The 13,265-nt window shown below is 45.0% G+C and overlaps 1 protein-coding gene across 1 annotated transcript in view; it reads right to left on the bottom strand.

The window, feature by feature from the left end:
• The window catches only part of LOC124718691 (probable cytochrome P450 304a1), a 104,195-nt gene that overhangs the window by 29,610 nt on the left and 61,320 nt on the right, over positions 1 to 13,265 (bottom strand). The window contains exon 5 of the mRNA XM_047244314.1: positions 10,498 to 10,612. Coding sequence (XP_047100270.1) covers positions 10,498 to 10,612 — 115 coding nt within the window. The remainder of the gene's footprint in view (positions 1 to 10,497; positions 10,613 to 13,265) is intronic.

Genomic DNA, 13,265 nt, shown 5'->3' with positions numbered 1-13,265 from the left:
TCTCTCCCCTATTACGTGATAATACAAAACGAGCTGCCCTTTTTTGCACCCTTTCGATGTCCTCCGTCAATCCTACCTGGTAAGGATCCCACAGCGCGCAGCAATATTCTAACAGAGGACGAACGAGTGTAGTGTAAGTTGTCTCTTTAGTAGACTTGTTGCATCTTCCAAGTATCCTGCCAATGAAACGCAACCTTTGACTCGCCTTCCCCACAATATTATCTATGTGGTCTTTCCAACTGAAGTTGTTCGTAATTTTAACACCCAGGTACTTAGTTGAATTGACAGCCTTGAGAATTGTACTATTTATCGAGTAATCGAATTCCAACGGATTTCTTTCGGATCTCATGTGGATCACCTCACACTTTTCGTTATTTAGCGTCAACTGCCACCTGCCACCTGCCACACCATACAGCAATCTTTTCTAAATCGCTTTGCAACTGATACTGGTCTTCGGATGACCTTACTAGACGGTAAATTACAGCATCATCTGCGAACAACCTAAGAGAACTGCTCAGATTGTCAGCCAGGTCATTTATATAGATCAGGAACAGCAGAGGTCCCAGGACGCTTCCCTGGGGAACACCTGATATCACTTCAGTTTTACTCGATGATTTGCCGTCTATTACTACGAACTGCGACCTTCCCGACAGGAAATCACGAATCCAGTCGCACAACTGAGACGATACCCCGTAGGCCCGCAGCTTGATTAGAAGTCGCTTGTGAGGAACAGTGTCAAAAGCTTTCCGGAAATCTAGAAATACGAAATCAACTTGAGATCCCCTGTCGATAGCGGCCATTACTTCGTGCGAATAAAGAGCTAGCTGCGTTGCACAAGAACGATGTTTTCTGAAACCATGCTGATTACGTATCAATAGATTGTTCCCTTCGAGATGATTCATAGTGTTTGAATACAATATATGCTCCAAAACCCTACTGCAAACCGACGTCAATGATATAGGTTTGTAGTTCGATGGATTTCTCCTACTACCCTTCTTAAACACTGGTGCGACCTACGCAATTTTCCAATCTATAGGTACAGATCTATCGGTGAGCGAGCGGTTGTATATGATTGCTAAGTAGGGAGCTATTGTATCGGCGTAATCTGAAAGGAACCTAATCGGTATACAATCTGGACCTGGAGACTTGCCCGTATCAAGCGATTTGAGTTGCTTCACAACCCCTAAGGTATCCACTTCTAAGAAACTCATGCTAACAGCTGTTCGTGTTTCAAATTCTGGAATATTCCATTCGTCTTCCCTGGTGAAGGAATTTCGGAAAACTGCGTTCAATAACTCCGCTTTAGCGGCACAGTCGTCGGTAACAGTACCATCGGCACTGTGCAGCGAAGGTATTGACTGCGTCTTGCCGCTTGTGTACTTTACATACGACCAGAATTTCTTCGGGTTTTCTACCAAATTTCGAGACAATGTTTCGTTGTGGAACCTATTAAAGGCATCTCGCATTGAAGTCCGTGCCAAATTTCGCGCGTCTGTAAATTTTAGCCAGTCTTCGGGATTTCGCGTTCTTCTGAACTTTGCATGCTTTTTCCGTTGCCTCTGCAACAGCGTTCGGACCTGTTTTGTGTACCATGGGGGATCAGTTCCATCTCTTACCAGTTTATGAGGTATGAATCTTTCAATTGCTGTTGCTACTATATCTTTGAATTTGAGCCACATCTCGTCTACATTTGCATAGTCAGTTCGGAAGGAATGGAGATTGTCTCTTAGGAAGGCTTCTAGTGACACTTTATCCGATTTTTTAAATAAAATTATTTTGCGTTTGTTTCTGGTGGATTTGGAAGAAACGGTATTGAGCCTAGCTACAACGACCTTGTGATCACTAATCCCTGTATCAGTCATGATGCACTCTATTAGCTCTGGATTGTTTGTGGCTAAGAGGTCAAGGGTGTTTTCGCAACCATTTACAATTCGCGTGGGTTCGTGGACTAACTACTCGAAATAATTTTCGGAGAAAGCATTTAGGACAATCTCGGAAGATGTTTTCTGCCTACCACCGGTTTTGAACAAGTATTTTTGCCAACATATCGAGGGAAGGTTGAAGTCCCCACCAACTATAATCGTATGAGTGGGGTATTTGTTTGTTACGAGACTCAAATTTTCTCTGATCTGCTCAGCAACTATATCATCGGAGTCTGGGGGTCGGTAGAAGGAGCCAATTACGAACTTAGTTCGGCTGTTAAGCATAACCTCCACCCATACCAATTCGCACGGAGTATCTACTTCGACTTCACTACAAGATAAACCACTACTGACAGACACAAACACTCCACTACCAATTCTGCCTAATCTATCTTTCCTGAACACCGTCTGAGACTTCGTAAAAATTTCTGCAGAACTTATTTCAGGCTTTACCCAGCTTCCTGTACCTATAACGATTTCAGCTTCTGTGCTTTCTTTTAGCGCTTGAAGCTCAGGGACTTCCCCAGCACAACTACAACAATTTACAACTACAATTCCGACTGTTCGTTGATCCAAGCACGTCCTGTATTTGTCATGCACCCTTTGAGATTGCAGCCTACCCCGTACTTTCCCGAGGCCTTCTAACCTAAAAAACCGCCCAGTCCACGCTACACAGCCTCCGCTACCCTTGTAGCCGCCAGCTGAGTGTAGTGAACTCCTGACCTATTCAGCGGAACCCGAAACCCCACCACCCTATGGCACAAGTCAAGGAATCTGCGGCCAACACGGTCGCAAAACCGTCTGAGCCTCTGATTCAGACCCTTCACCCGGCTCTGCACCAAAGGTCCGCAGTCGGTTCTGTCAACGATGCTGCAGATGGTGAGCTCTGCCTTCATCTCGTAAGCAAGACCGGCAGTCTTCACCAAATCAGATAGCCACTGGAATCCAGAGAGAATTTCCTGAGATCCAAAGCGACACACGTCATTAGTGCCGACATTTGCCACCACCTGCAGCTGGCTGCACCCTGTGCGCTTCATGGCATCCGGAAGGACCCTTTCCACATCAGGAATGACTCCACCCGGAATGCACACGGAGTGCACACTGGATTTCTTCCCCTCCTTAGCCACCATTACACGTCCATCCACTCGATATAATTTGAAACGAGACTCGTCCGACCAGGCAACATGTTTCAGGCGAGGCGTAACGCTTTTTGCCGTGCATTCATCAGCGGTACACGATTGAGCCTTCGGCTCCGAAAGCCCATATCGATGATGTTCAGTTGAATGGTTGGCACGCTGACACCTATTGATGGCCCAGTATTGAAATCTGCAGCAGTTTGCGGAAGGATTACAGTTCTGTCACGCAGAACGATTCACATCAGTCGTCGTTGGTCCAGTTCTTGCAGGGTCTTTTCCCGACCGCAGCGATGTCAGAGATTTGATGTTTTAGCGGATTCCTGATATTCACGGTACACTCGTGAAATGGTAGTATGGGAAAGCCCCCTTCATCGTTACTTCGGAGATGCTGCGTCCCATTGAAAATGCGCCGACTAAAACATCACGTTCAAACTCACTTAAATCTTGATAACCTGCCATGGTAGCAGCAGTAACCGATCTAACAAACGGCAGTAGACACTTGTTGTCTTATATAGGCGTTGTTGACCGCAGCGCCGTATTCTGCCGATTTACATACCTCTGTATCTGAATACATATACGTACACCAGTGTAGTTAGCGCGTAGCGACCGAGAGAATATGAAAATCCCTAGCATGGCTTATGAAGGGCAGCAAAAACATTGCGGGTTGCATACAACGACAGGGGCAGGGGCAGCTGGATCACCCTGTATGTTATAAACTTCGGCTGAGAGTATGGACCATTCGAGTATTCAACGTGGTCCATACGCTGCCCGAGGGCCGCAGTTTGACGACCGGTATCCTACAAGATTGGCTGAAGAAAGGCAAAGCTACGTTTATCGTAACAGATACAGGTAAAGTTCTTGTCAGTATTGACTAGAAGATACCCTTTGAAATTTTGAAAGTACCAGGAATAAAATACGGGGAGTGATATGTTATGGAAATCAGAATGATTTGAAGGACGTGAAAAGAGGAGCAGTGTTCGAGAAGGCAGTGTGACGGGGTTGTAGCCTGTCCTCTGTTTTTACTGAGTTTAACGAATCTGTACACTGAGCAAGCAGTAACAGATACCAAGAAGAAACTCAGGAAGGAAATTCCAGTTCGAGAAGAAGAAATAAAAACTGTGAGGTTTGCGATGACACTGTTATTCTCTCAGAGAGGGCAAGAGACTTGGAAGAGCAATTGAACAGAATGATAGTCTTGAAAAGAAATTCTTCCAATCCATATGTAGCATACAGCAAATCAGTGCTTAACAGTATTGGTTAAAAAGTCTTGGTTGCAATTTCAGTTTTTTATTTTTCAACTACGCGTTGCGCCTTATTTAGGCATCTGCAGGTTATCTTAATTTGGTATTTCTTAGAAGGACCCTTTAGTCAGTGTAGCCAAAGGGCATCGTCGAATATTTCAGGCCAACATCGCCTTTGTTAAACTCAGTAAAAACTTTTCTAGATGGACGCGAGTGACGCCCAGACCTGCAAAACGCGGTCCCGTTCACAGGAGCGAGTAACAGAATGAGATGGGGCTCAGGTAGTAAGCATAATGGGTTATGCAGGTTTTGGAGTCACTCGCGCCCATCTAGAAAAGTTTTTACTGAGTATAACGAAGGCGATGTTGGCCTGATATATTCGACGATGCCCTTTGGCTACACTGACTAAAGGGTCCTTCTAAGAAATACCAAATTAAGATAACCTGAAGACGCCTAAATAAGGCGAAACGCGTAGTTGAAAAATAATAAACTGAACTTGCAACCAAGACTGTTTTTAACCAATACTGTCTTGAAAAGAGATTGAGCCGTGGTGCGCCTTTTCTGGCACACCAGCTCTTTGGCGCGACACTCTCGATTACCTGGCTTTACTAGGATCTTTGCCCCTGTTGTGATCTCGCGGGTGTTTGGCGCTCGGGGCAGTTGGTATTGGACTCGCTACGGGGCGCAAGGACGTGCTCGCGTGGACGAAAGAGGTAAACACGCGTGCTCGGCCAGCAGCGGCACGGCGGGTCGACCTCGTAAGCCGGTCGCGAGTTTGTGGTGGACCTGCCTGATGTCAACTCCGGGCGCTGTTCGTCGCATTGCCTTGGTGCCTGTTTTCTCGGGCAGATCCATCCCTGGAGACCATCTCGAACAACGCTCTCCATCGAAGGCGTAAGTGATTTCGGTGCCTTCATTTCGTTGAACCATTTGCGTTGCAGCGAGTGTACTTGTTGCATGGTTGCCGTAATTCACATGTTGTTGAAGTAAGAGCAGCTGGCAGAGTGTGTAACCGGATGGAGACTAGCAATTGCTATTTCTTTTAAAAAATCCGCTGGTTGGATTACTATTAGGAAGCTGATTAGCTCGAAGCTTTTTTTTTTTGGGGGGGGGGGGGCAGTACCCACAAGTTTATGTATTGTCTGTATGCGATTTACAGTGTATTTTGATTGCCATCAAATCGACGTCCCTTGTATATTGCTGTAAAATTTGGGTTACTACATTTGAAACCACTTACTCAGTTATTAGTAAAGACTCCTATTCTGTAAAGCTAGTTATTTGTACCTAGTTTCTTTATATACGTGCATTTATTTGAAAGCACTCACTCAGTTACACTACTGGCAATTAAAATTGCTACACCAAGAAGAAATGCAGATGATAAACGGGTATTCATTGGACAAATATATTATACTAGAACTGACATGTGATTGCATATTCACGCAATTTGGGTGCATAGATCATGAGAAATCAGCATCCAGAACAACCACCTATGGCCGTAATAACGGCCTTGATACGCCTGAGCATTGAGTCAAACACAGCTTGGATGGCGTGTACAGGCACAACTGCCCATGCAGCTTCAACACGATACCACAGTTCATTAAGAGTAGTGACTGGTGTATTGTGACGAGCCGGTGGTCGGCCACCATTGACCAGACATTTTCAGTTGGTGAGAGATCTGGAGAATGTGCTGGACAGAGCAGCAGTCGAACATTCTCTGTATCCGGAGAGGCCCGTACATGACCTGCAACATGCGGTCGTGCATTATCCTGCTGAAATGTAGGGTTGCGCAGGGATCGAATGAAGGGTAAAGCCACGGGTCGTAACACATCTGAAATGTAACGTCCACTGTTCAAAGTGCCGTCAATGCGAACAAGAGGTGACCGAGACGTGTAACGAATGCCACTCCATACCATCACGCTGGGTATTCCGCCAGTATGGCGATGACAAATACACGCTTCCAATGTGCGTTCACCACGATGTCGCCAAACACGGATGCGACCATCATGATGCTGTAAACAGAACCTGGATTCATCCGAGAAATTGACGTTTTGCCATTCGTGCACCCAGGTTCGTCGTTGAGCACACCATCGCAGGCGCTCCTGTCTGTGATGCAGTGTCAAGGGTAACCGCAGCCATGGTCTCCGAGCTGACAGCCCTTGCTGCTGCAAACGTCGTCGAACTGTTCGTGCAGATGGTTGTTGTCTTGCAAACGTCCCCATCTGTAGACTCATGGATCGAGACGCGGCTAAACAATCCGTTACAGCCATGGGGATAAGATGTCTGTCATCTCGACTGCTAGTGATACGAGGCCGTTGGGATCCAGCACGGGGTTCCGTATTGCCTTCCTGAACCCACAGATTCCATATTCTGCCAACAGTCATCGGATCCCGACCAACGCGAGCAGCAATGTCGCTTTACGATAAATCGCAGTCGCGATAGGCTACAATCCGACCTTTACCAAAGTCGGAAACGTGATGGTAGGCATTTCTCCTCCTAACACGGGGCATCACAACAACGCTTCACCAGGCAACGCCGGTCAGCTGCTGTTTGTGTATGGGAAATAGGTTGGAAACTTTCCTCAAGTCAGCTCGTTGTAGGTGTCGCCACCGGCGCGAACCTTGTGTGAATGCTCTGAAAAGCTAAACATTTGCATATCACAGCATCTTCTTCCTGTCGGTTGAATTTCGCGTCTGTAGCTCGTCATCTTCGTGGTGTAGCAATTTTAATGGCCAGTAGTGTATTAGTAAAGGCTCGTATTGTGTAAAAGGCAATCATTTGTACGTAGAATTTTATATGCGTGCAATTATTTGAATGCAGTATTAGTAAAAGAGTAATTGGTTCTTCATTTAATTGTTGTTTATTGATCTCTTAAGTTACATTAATTGGTGTTTGGTTGGTGTTTGCCGTGTCTTCTGCGATCTGTTTGCGTTCCAGTTTCCAGCGAGTTGGGGGTGTGGGAGCGGTGCCACGTTCCGCTTCGGTGCACAGAAGCTATGACGTGCTGTCTAATGGGTAGTGACTCCCGGTTGGGCCCCAGGGTATAGGTGTTGTCTTGGACGGCTGGTCCGCTACTTCCGGCCTTTTAAGTTAAGTCAGGGCAGCCTGGCGCCACTGCCCGTTTGGTAAACATTTAACGTGTTTCCATGCTAAGTGTAGCCGGCCGCGGTGGTCTAGCGGTTCTGGCGCTGCAGTCCGGAACCGCAGGACTGCTACGGTCGCAGGTTCGAATCCTGCCTCAGGCATGGGTGTTTGTGATGTCCTTAGGTTAGTTAGGTTTAGGTAGTTCTAAGTTCTAGGGGACTTATGACCTAAGATGTTGAGTCCCATAGTTCTCAGAGCCATTTGAACCATTTTGCTAAGTGTACCCCTCATCCCGACTTCAACGAAAGTATAACAAGCGTAATGGAATACAGGCGAATTAAATCAGGTGATGCTGAGGGAATTACATAACTAAACGAGACTATAGACTCAGTAGATAAGTCTTGCTATTTGTGCAGCAAAATAAAATGATGGTAGTCGAGGTCGAGACGATATAAAATGCGGACTGGCTATAGCGAGCAATGATTTGTGCAACATCTATTTTAAAATTGAGGGTTGGGAAGTATCTTCTGAAGTTATTTGTCTGGAGTTTAGATTATGGAAGTGGCATATGGATGATAAACGACGTAGACCAGAAGAGAATAGAGGATTTTTAAATGTGGTGATACAGAAGAAACTGAAGACTTGATGGATAGATCGCGTAACTAACGAGGTACTGAACAGAACTGAGGAGGTAGGATCTGCGCGATGTAGCCGTGCGGTCTTAGGCGTCTTGTCACGGTTCGCGCGGCTCCCCCGTCGAAGGTTCGAGTCCTCCCTCTGGCATGGGTGTGTGCGTGTTGTCCTTCGCATAAGTTAGTTTAAGTTAGATTAAGTAGTGCGTAAGCCTAGGGACCGATAACCTTCGCAGCTTGGTCCCACAGTCCTTACCACAAATTTCCAATTTGAGGAGACAAGAAATTCATGCCACAACTTGACTAAAAGACGGGATCGGTTGATAGGACACATTCTGAGACATCAGGGGATCACCAGTTTAGTATTGGAGGGAAGTGTGGGGAGTAAAAATCGTAGAGGGAGACCAAGAGATGAATATAGTAAGCAGAAGGATGTACGTTGCAGCAGTTTTTCGGAGATGAGGGGCCTTGCACGGGATAGAGTAGCACGGAGAGCTGCATCAAACCAGTCTTCGGACTGAAGACCGCAATAACAACACCAGTATTCCTGTATCGTTCTCTACTTTGCGCTCGCCTGTTCCAGGAAAAGACTGGCTTAATGAAACTGAATATGACTAATGTAATGTCTGTACAGCCCATGAAGGAGACATTGTGTCCGTGGATACTTCTATATAAGCTGTGGACGTATTAAATGTTTCTAGGCCATCTCTGTGGAATAAGACACTCACCTCCTTATCGGATTTAGCGAACGTAAGACCTTTTGGGCAGCTTTCATATCTCCGAGATTATGGTTGCTGTAAGTGTTTCGTGTTCACCCACTACAGTTTTTAGGTGACTGTCCTAAAAGAGACTGATTCCGCGTATGTTGGTAGGCCAGTGACCTACATGACACCCCAATGATTGTGGTGCGTTTTGTGGAGGGACTTCCATTTTAGTTGATTTTTGGGTAAGACGACATTATCGATCTTGATGATTTAACATCACAAAAAACATTAAAAGGTAAGTTATTTTTGTGAACTTACTTCCAATTTTTTGGTTGCAGTAGGTACGGGGAGATGAAGGAGCTTGCACAGGACAGATTAGCATGGAGAGCTGCATCAAACCAGTCTCAGGACTCAAGACCACCACAACAACAACACTTCCAATTTAACCGAGTTTCTATCTGCCGCATACGGAAATGCATCTGCCGCTCTACATTTAATCATAATTACAAAAGGTGGTTTTCACCACTAATGTTTTCAGTTTTTCATTCTGTGTGTTACAACAACCACATGGTTTTGAGTTTTGAATGAGGTCATTTGTGTTGGTTAAGAACAGGGATTGACCTAGTTCTGAGTATTTTATGCTAGTCATTATGAATTTAGTTTTCTTCTGTACTTCAATTCCTCCATATGACATACTGCTTTCTGTTACGGCTTTGTATGAGTGCATGCATGTGACAGGGATACCATCACTTTTAGACTTTCAAATGGACTTTATGGCCCTCGTTATCACTGGCGCCAGCAGCATAAATTCTAATGCAGAAATTCCTCCTGGATAGATCTGCCAGGGTGTTTTCTGTGTAGGGTATCCTTTGCGGATGCAAAACAGGAACTAATAACAAGTTTTGCTCAGATAAGCAAACCGACAGTCTGTTCCAAGCTATTTTCTCAGATATCACGGCAGTGATTAAACAGATTTCAAAAATGTGAATTTACTATGACTTTCATAGATATGATACATCTTCATTTGCAGGGTGACTGGAACATTCGTGGAATTATTGTATTCATTTTGACATTTGCCAATGAAGCAGGTGTTCTTATTCATACAATAACCCAGTGTTGTAGTTGGTGATATGCTTACATGGCGAGGAGAAACTCAATGTTTTCTTGGGTAGCCTCATTCGTACCATTCTGCCAGCATATCAGAATTTGATTTCATTAAATGGTATTTAGGTGTCTGTGTAGAGAATATGAGGTTGTTAAAAGAAAAGCTAACAGTCATGGCTTGAGAGTAAGTGATTTTTCATTACTACATGCATGCCACAAATTGGAATGCTGGCTTTCGGATAGGTCCCGCAAAACAATTCTGGCTTGAGAGTATGTGATTTTCTATTACTACATACATGCCACAAATTGGAGTGCTAGCTTTGGTATAGATCCAGTATCTGATGTAAATGTTCAAAACCAATCAGTCAAGAATTTTCGCCGTCAGGTGAACATTATTCTGCGAATGACTTTGTAACAACTGCTCGAAAGTTACGTGCTCCTAAAATAGCGTAAGACATCTCGGATTTATTTTATGAGCATAACATGGAATCACAGGCGAACAACATACATGGCATAATTTACTGCTAAAAATCATCCATAAAATACTTGAAAACGTACAATCGTACAATCGTAAAATGTACAATGAAACTGTACAATCCTACATAAAATAAAGATAATGGCAGGTGAGGTCATCATGAAATCTTTCAAAACATTGTTCTACGAACAGGAACACTCACTGTTGAAGGGTAAGCCTTGGTCTGCGGCGTCCTTCTTCATTTCCTTTATGCAGACGTCAAGGAAATGACGCGTGTGGTCTTCCGAGTAGGTAGCCAACTGTTCATCAAAAGTTTGCTAAAACATCAAAAAGGATGCATTTTAAATTCTGTTCACAAATCAGTGAGCAAAACTTTAAATACAGAAAATAGTATACACGAATGTGACCTGCAAAATTATCTCGCATTTCACATTATATACATGGTGTTTGCTAATATTTGGAACAAAACTTGAGTCTGAGGTCCTTGTTGAGATCGAGGAAACTTTTTGATACCACCTCTGACCAACGGCAATACATCAAGGTGAGACAGGTATCCCTAAATCAGATATCTGCCTGTAAGACGTTCACAGGAGAAGGTACAGTCTCTTCTCACAATTTGGTAATGATGACGACTAGGCTAAAGTTTAAGACAGCCCTCAGGGAAAATCCACGTACAATAAAGTGAGGAATGATGATGTTCGTTTGCAGTTCTTAGAGGCTGTAAGTACAATACTCGCCATTAAAATTGCTACACCACGAAGATGTGCTACAGACGCGAAATTTAACCGACAGGAAGAAGATGCTGTGAAACGCAAATGATTACCGTTTCAGTGCATTCACACAAGGTTGGCGCCGGTGGCGACACCGACAACGTGCTGACATGACGAAAGTTTCCAACCGATTTCTCATACACAAACAGCAGTTGACCGGCGTTGGCGCGGGATTAGTCGAGCGGTCTGAGGCGCTGCAGTCATGTACTGTGCGGCTGGTCCCGGCGGAGGTTCGATTCCTCCCTCGGGCATGGGTGTGTGTGTTTGTCCTTAGGATAATTTAAGTTAAGTAGTGTGTAAGCTTAGGGACTGGTGACCTTAGCAGTTAAGTCCCATAAGATTTCACACACATTTGAACATTTTTGAACCGGCGTTGCCTGGTGAAACGTTGTTGTGATGCCTCGTGTAAGGAGCAGAAATGCGACCATCATGTTTCCGACTTTGATAAAGGTCGGATTATAGCCTATCGCGAATGCGGTTTATCGTATCGCGACATTGCTGCTCGCGTTGGTCGAGATCCAATGACTGTTAGCAGATTATGGGATCGGTGGGTTCAGGAAGGTAATACGGAACGCCGTGCTGGATCGCAACGGCCTCGTATCACTAGCAGTCGAGATGACAGGCATCTTATCCGCGTGGCTGTAACGGATGGTGCAGTCACGTCTCGATCCCTGAGTCAACAGATGGGGACGTTTGCAAGACAACAACCATCTGCACGAACAGTTCGATCACGTTTGCAGCAGCGTGGATTGTCAGCTCGGAGACCATGGCTGCGGTTACCCTTGACGCTGCGTCACAGACAGGAGCGCCTGCGATGGTGTACTCAACGACGAACCTGAGTGCGCGAAAGGCAAAACGTCATTATTTCGGATGAATCCAAGGTTCTGTTTACAGCATCATGATGGTCGCATCCGTGTTTGGCGACATCGCAGTGAACGCACATTGGAAGCGTGTATTCGTCATCGCCATACTGGCGTATCACCCGGCGTGATGGTATGGGGTGCCATTGGTTACACGTCTCGGTCACCTCTTGTTCGCATTGACGGCACTTTGAACAGTGGACGTTACATTTCAGATGTGTTACGACCCGTGGCACTACCCTTCATTCGATTTCTGCGAAACCCTACATTTCAACAGGATAATTTAGGACCGCATGTTGCAGGTCCTGTACTGGCCTTTCTGGATACAGAAAATGTTCGACTGCTGCCCTGGCCAGCACATTCTCCATATCTCTCACCAACTGAAAACGTGTGGTCAATGGTGGCCGAGCAACTGGCACGTCACAATACGCCAGTCACTAATCTTGACGAACTGTGGTATCGTGTTGAAACTGCGTGGGCAGCTGTACTTGTACACGCCATCCAAGCTGTGTTTGACTCAATGCCCAGGCGTATCAAGGCCGTTATTACAGCCAGAGGTGGTTGTTCTGGGTACCGATTTCTCTGGATCTATGCACCCAAATTGTATGAAAATGTAATCACATGTCAGTTCTAGTATAATATATTTGTCCAATGAATACCCGTTTATCATCTGCATTTCTTCTTAGTGTAGCAATTTTAGTGGCCAGTAGTGTATTTGTAACAAAAATTGAGTCTGAGGTCCTTGATGAGATCGAAGGAACTTCTCGATACCACCTCGTACCAACGGCAGTACATCAAGGTGAGACAGGTATGCCAAAATCAGATATCTGACTGTAAGACATTCACAGGAGCAGGCGCAGTCTCTTCTCACAATTTGGTAATGATGACGACTAGGCTAAAGTTTAAGACAGCCGTCAGGGAGAATCAGCGTACAATAAAGTGAGGAATGATGATGTTCGTTTGAAGTTCTTAGAGGCTGTAAATACTATGTAGTGAATACTACAGTAGGTAATTTAGTTGAGAAGGATGAGAGATGTCTAAAAATCGAAATCGCGGAAGAAGAAATATTACGACCGAATCGGCGAGTTGGAAACGAGTCATGTCTCAGAAAGTAAATTTTTCAAGAGATACAAAAAACTGTTTTACTGTGCAATTGTCTTAAACATGATGTTGTGGAGTGTCTATGTGGCAGTTGGGCCAGGGGGAAACAAAATACACCAACACAACTAGTTTAGCAGTAATCTAGTTTGAATGTACTGGAGATGACCCTTTTTCGAACCTTGTGATATTCATGAGGCAACTAGCGTTCTTTTTGCAACGTAAGAATTCTGTTATGCAAA

Source organism: Schistocerca piceifrons, chromosome 10 (genome assembly GCF_021461385.2).
Source record: "Schistocerca piceifrons isolate TAMUIC-IGC-003096 chromosome 10, iqSchPice1.1, whole genome shotgun sequence".
NCBI classification, from domain to species: Eukaryota; Metazoa; Arthropoda; class Insecta; order Orthoptera; family Acrididae; genus Schistocerca; species Schistocerca piceifrons.
This window is presented reverse-complemented; position numbering and strand designations above follow the sequence as displayed.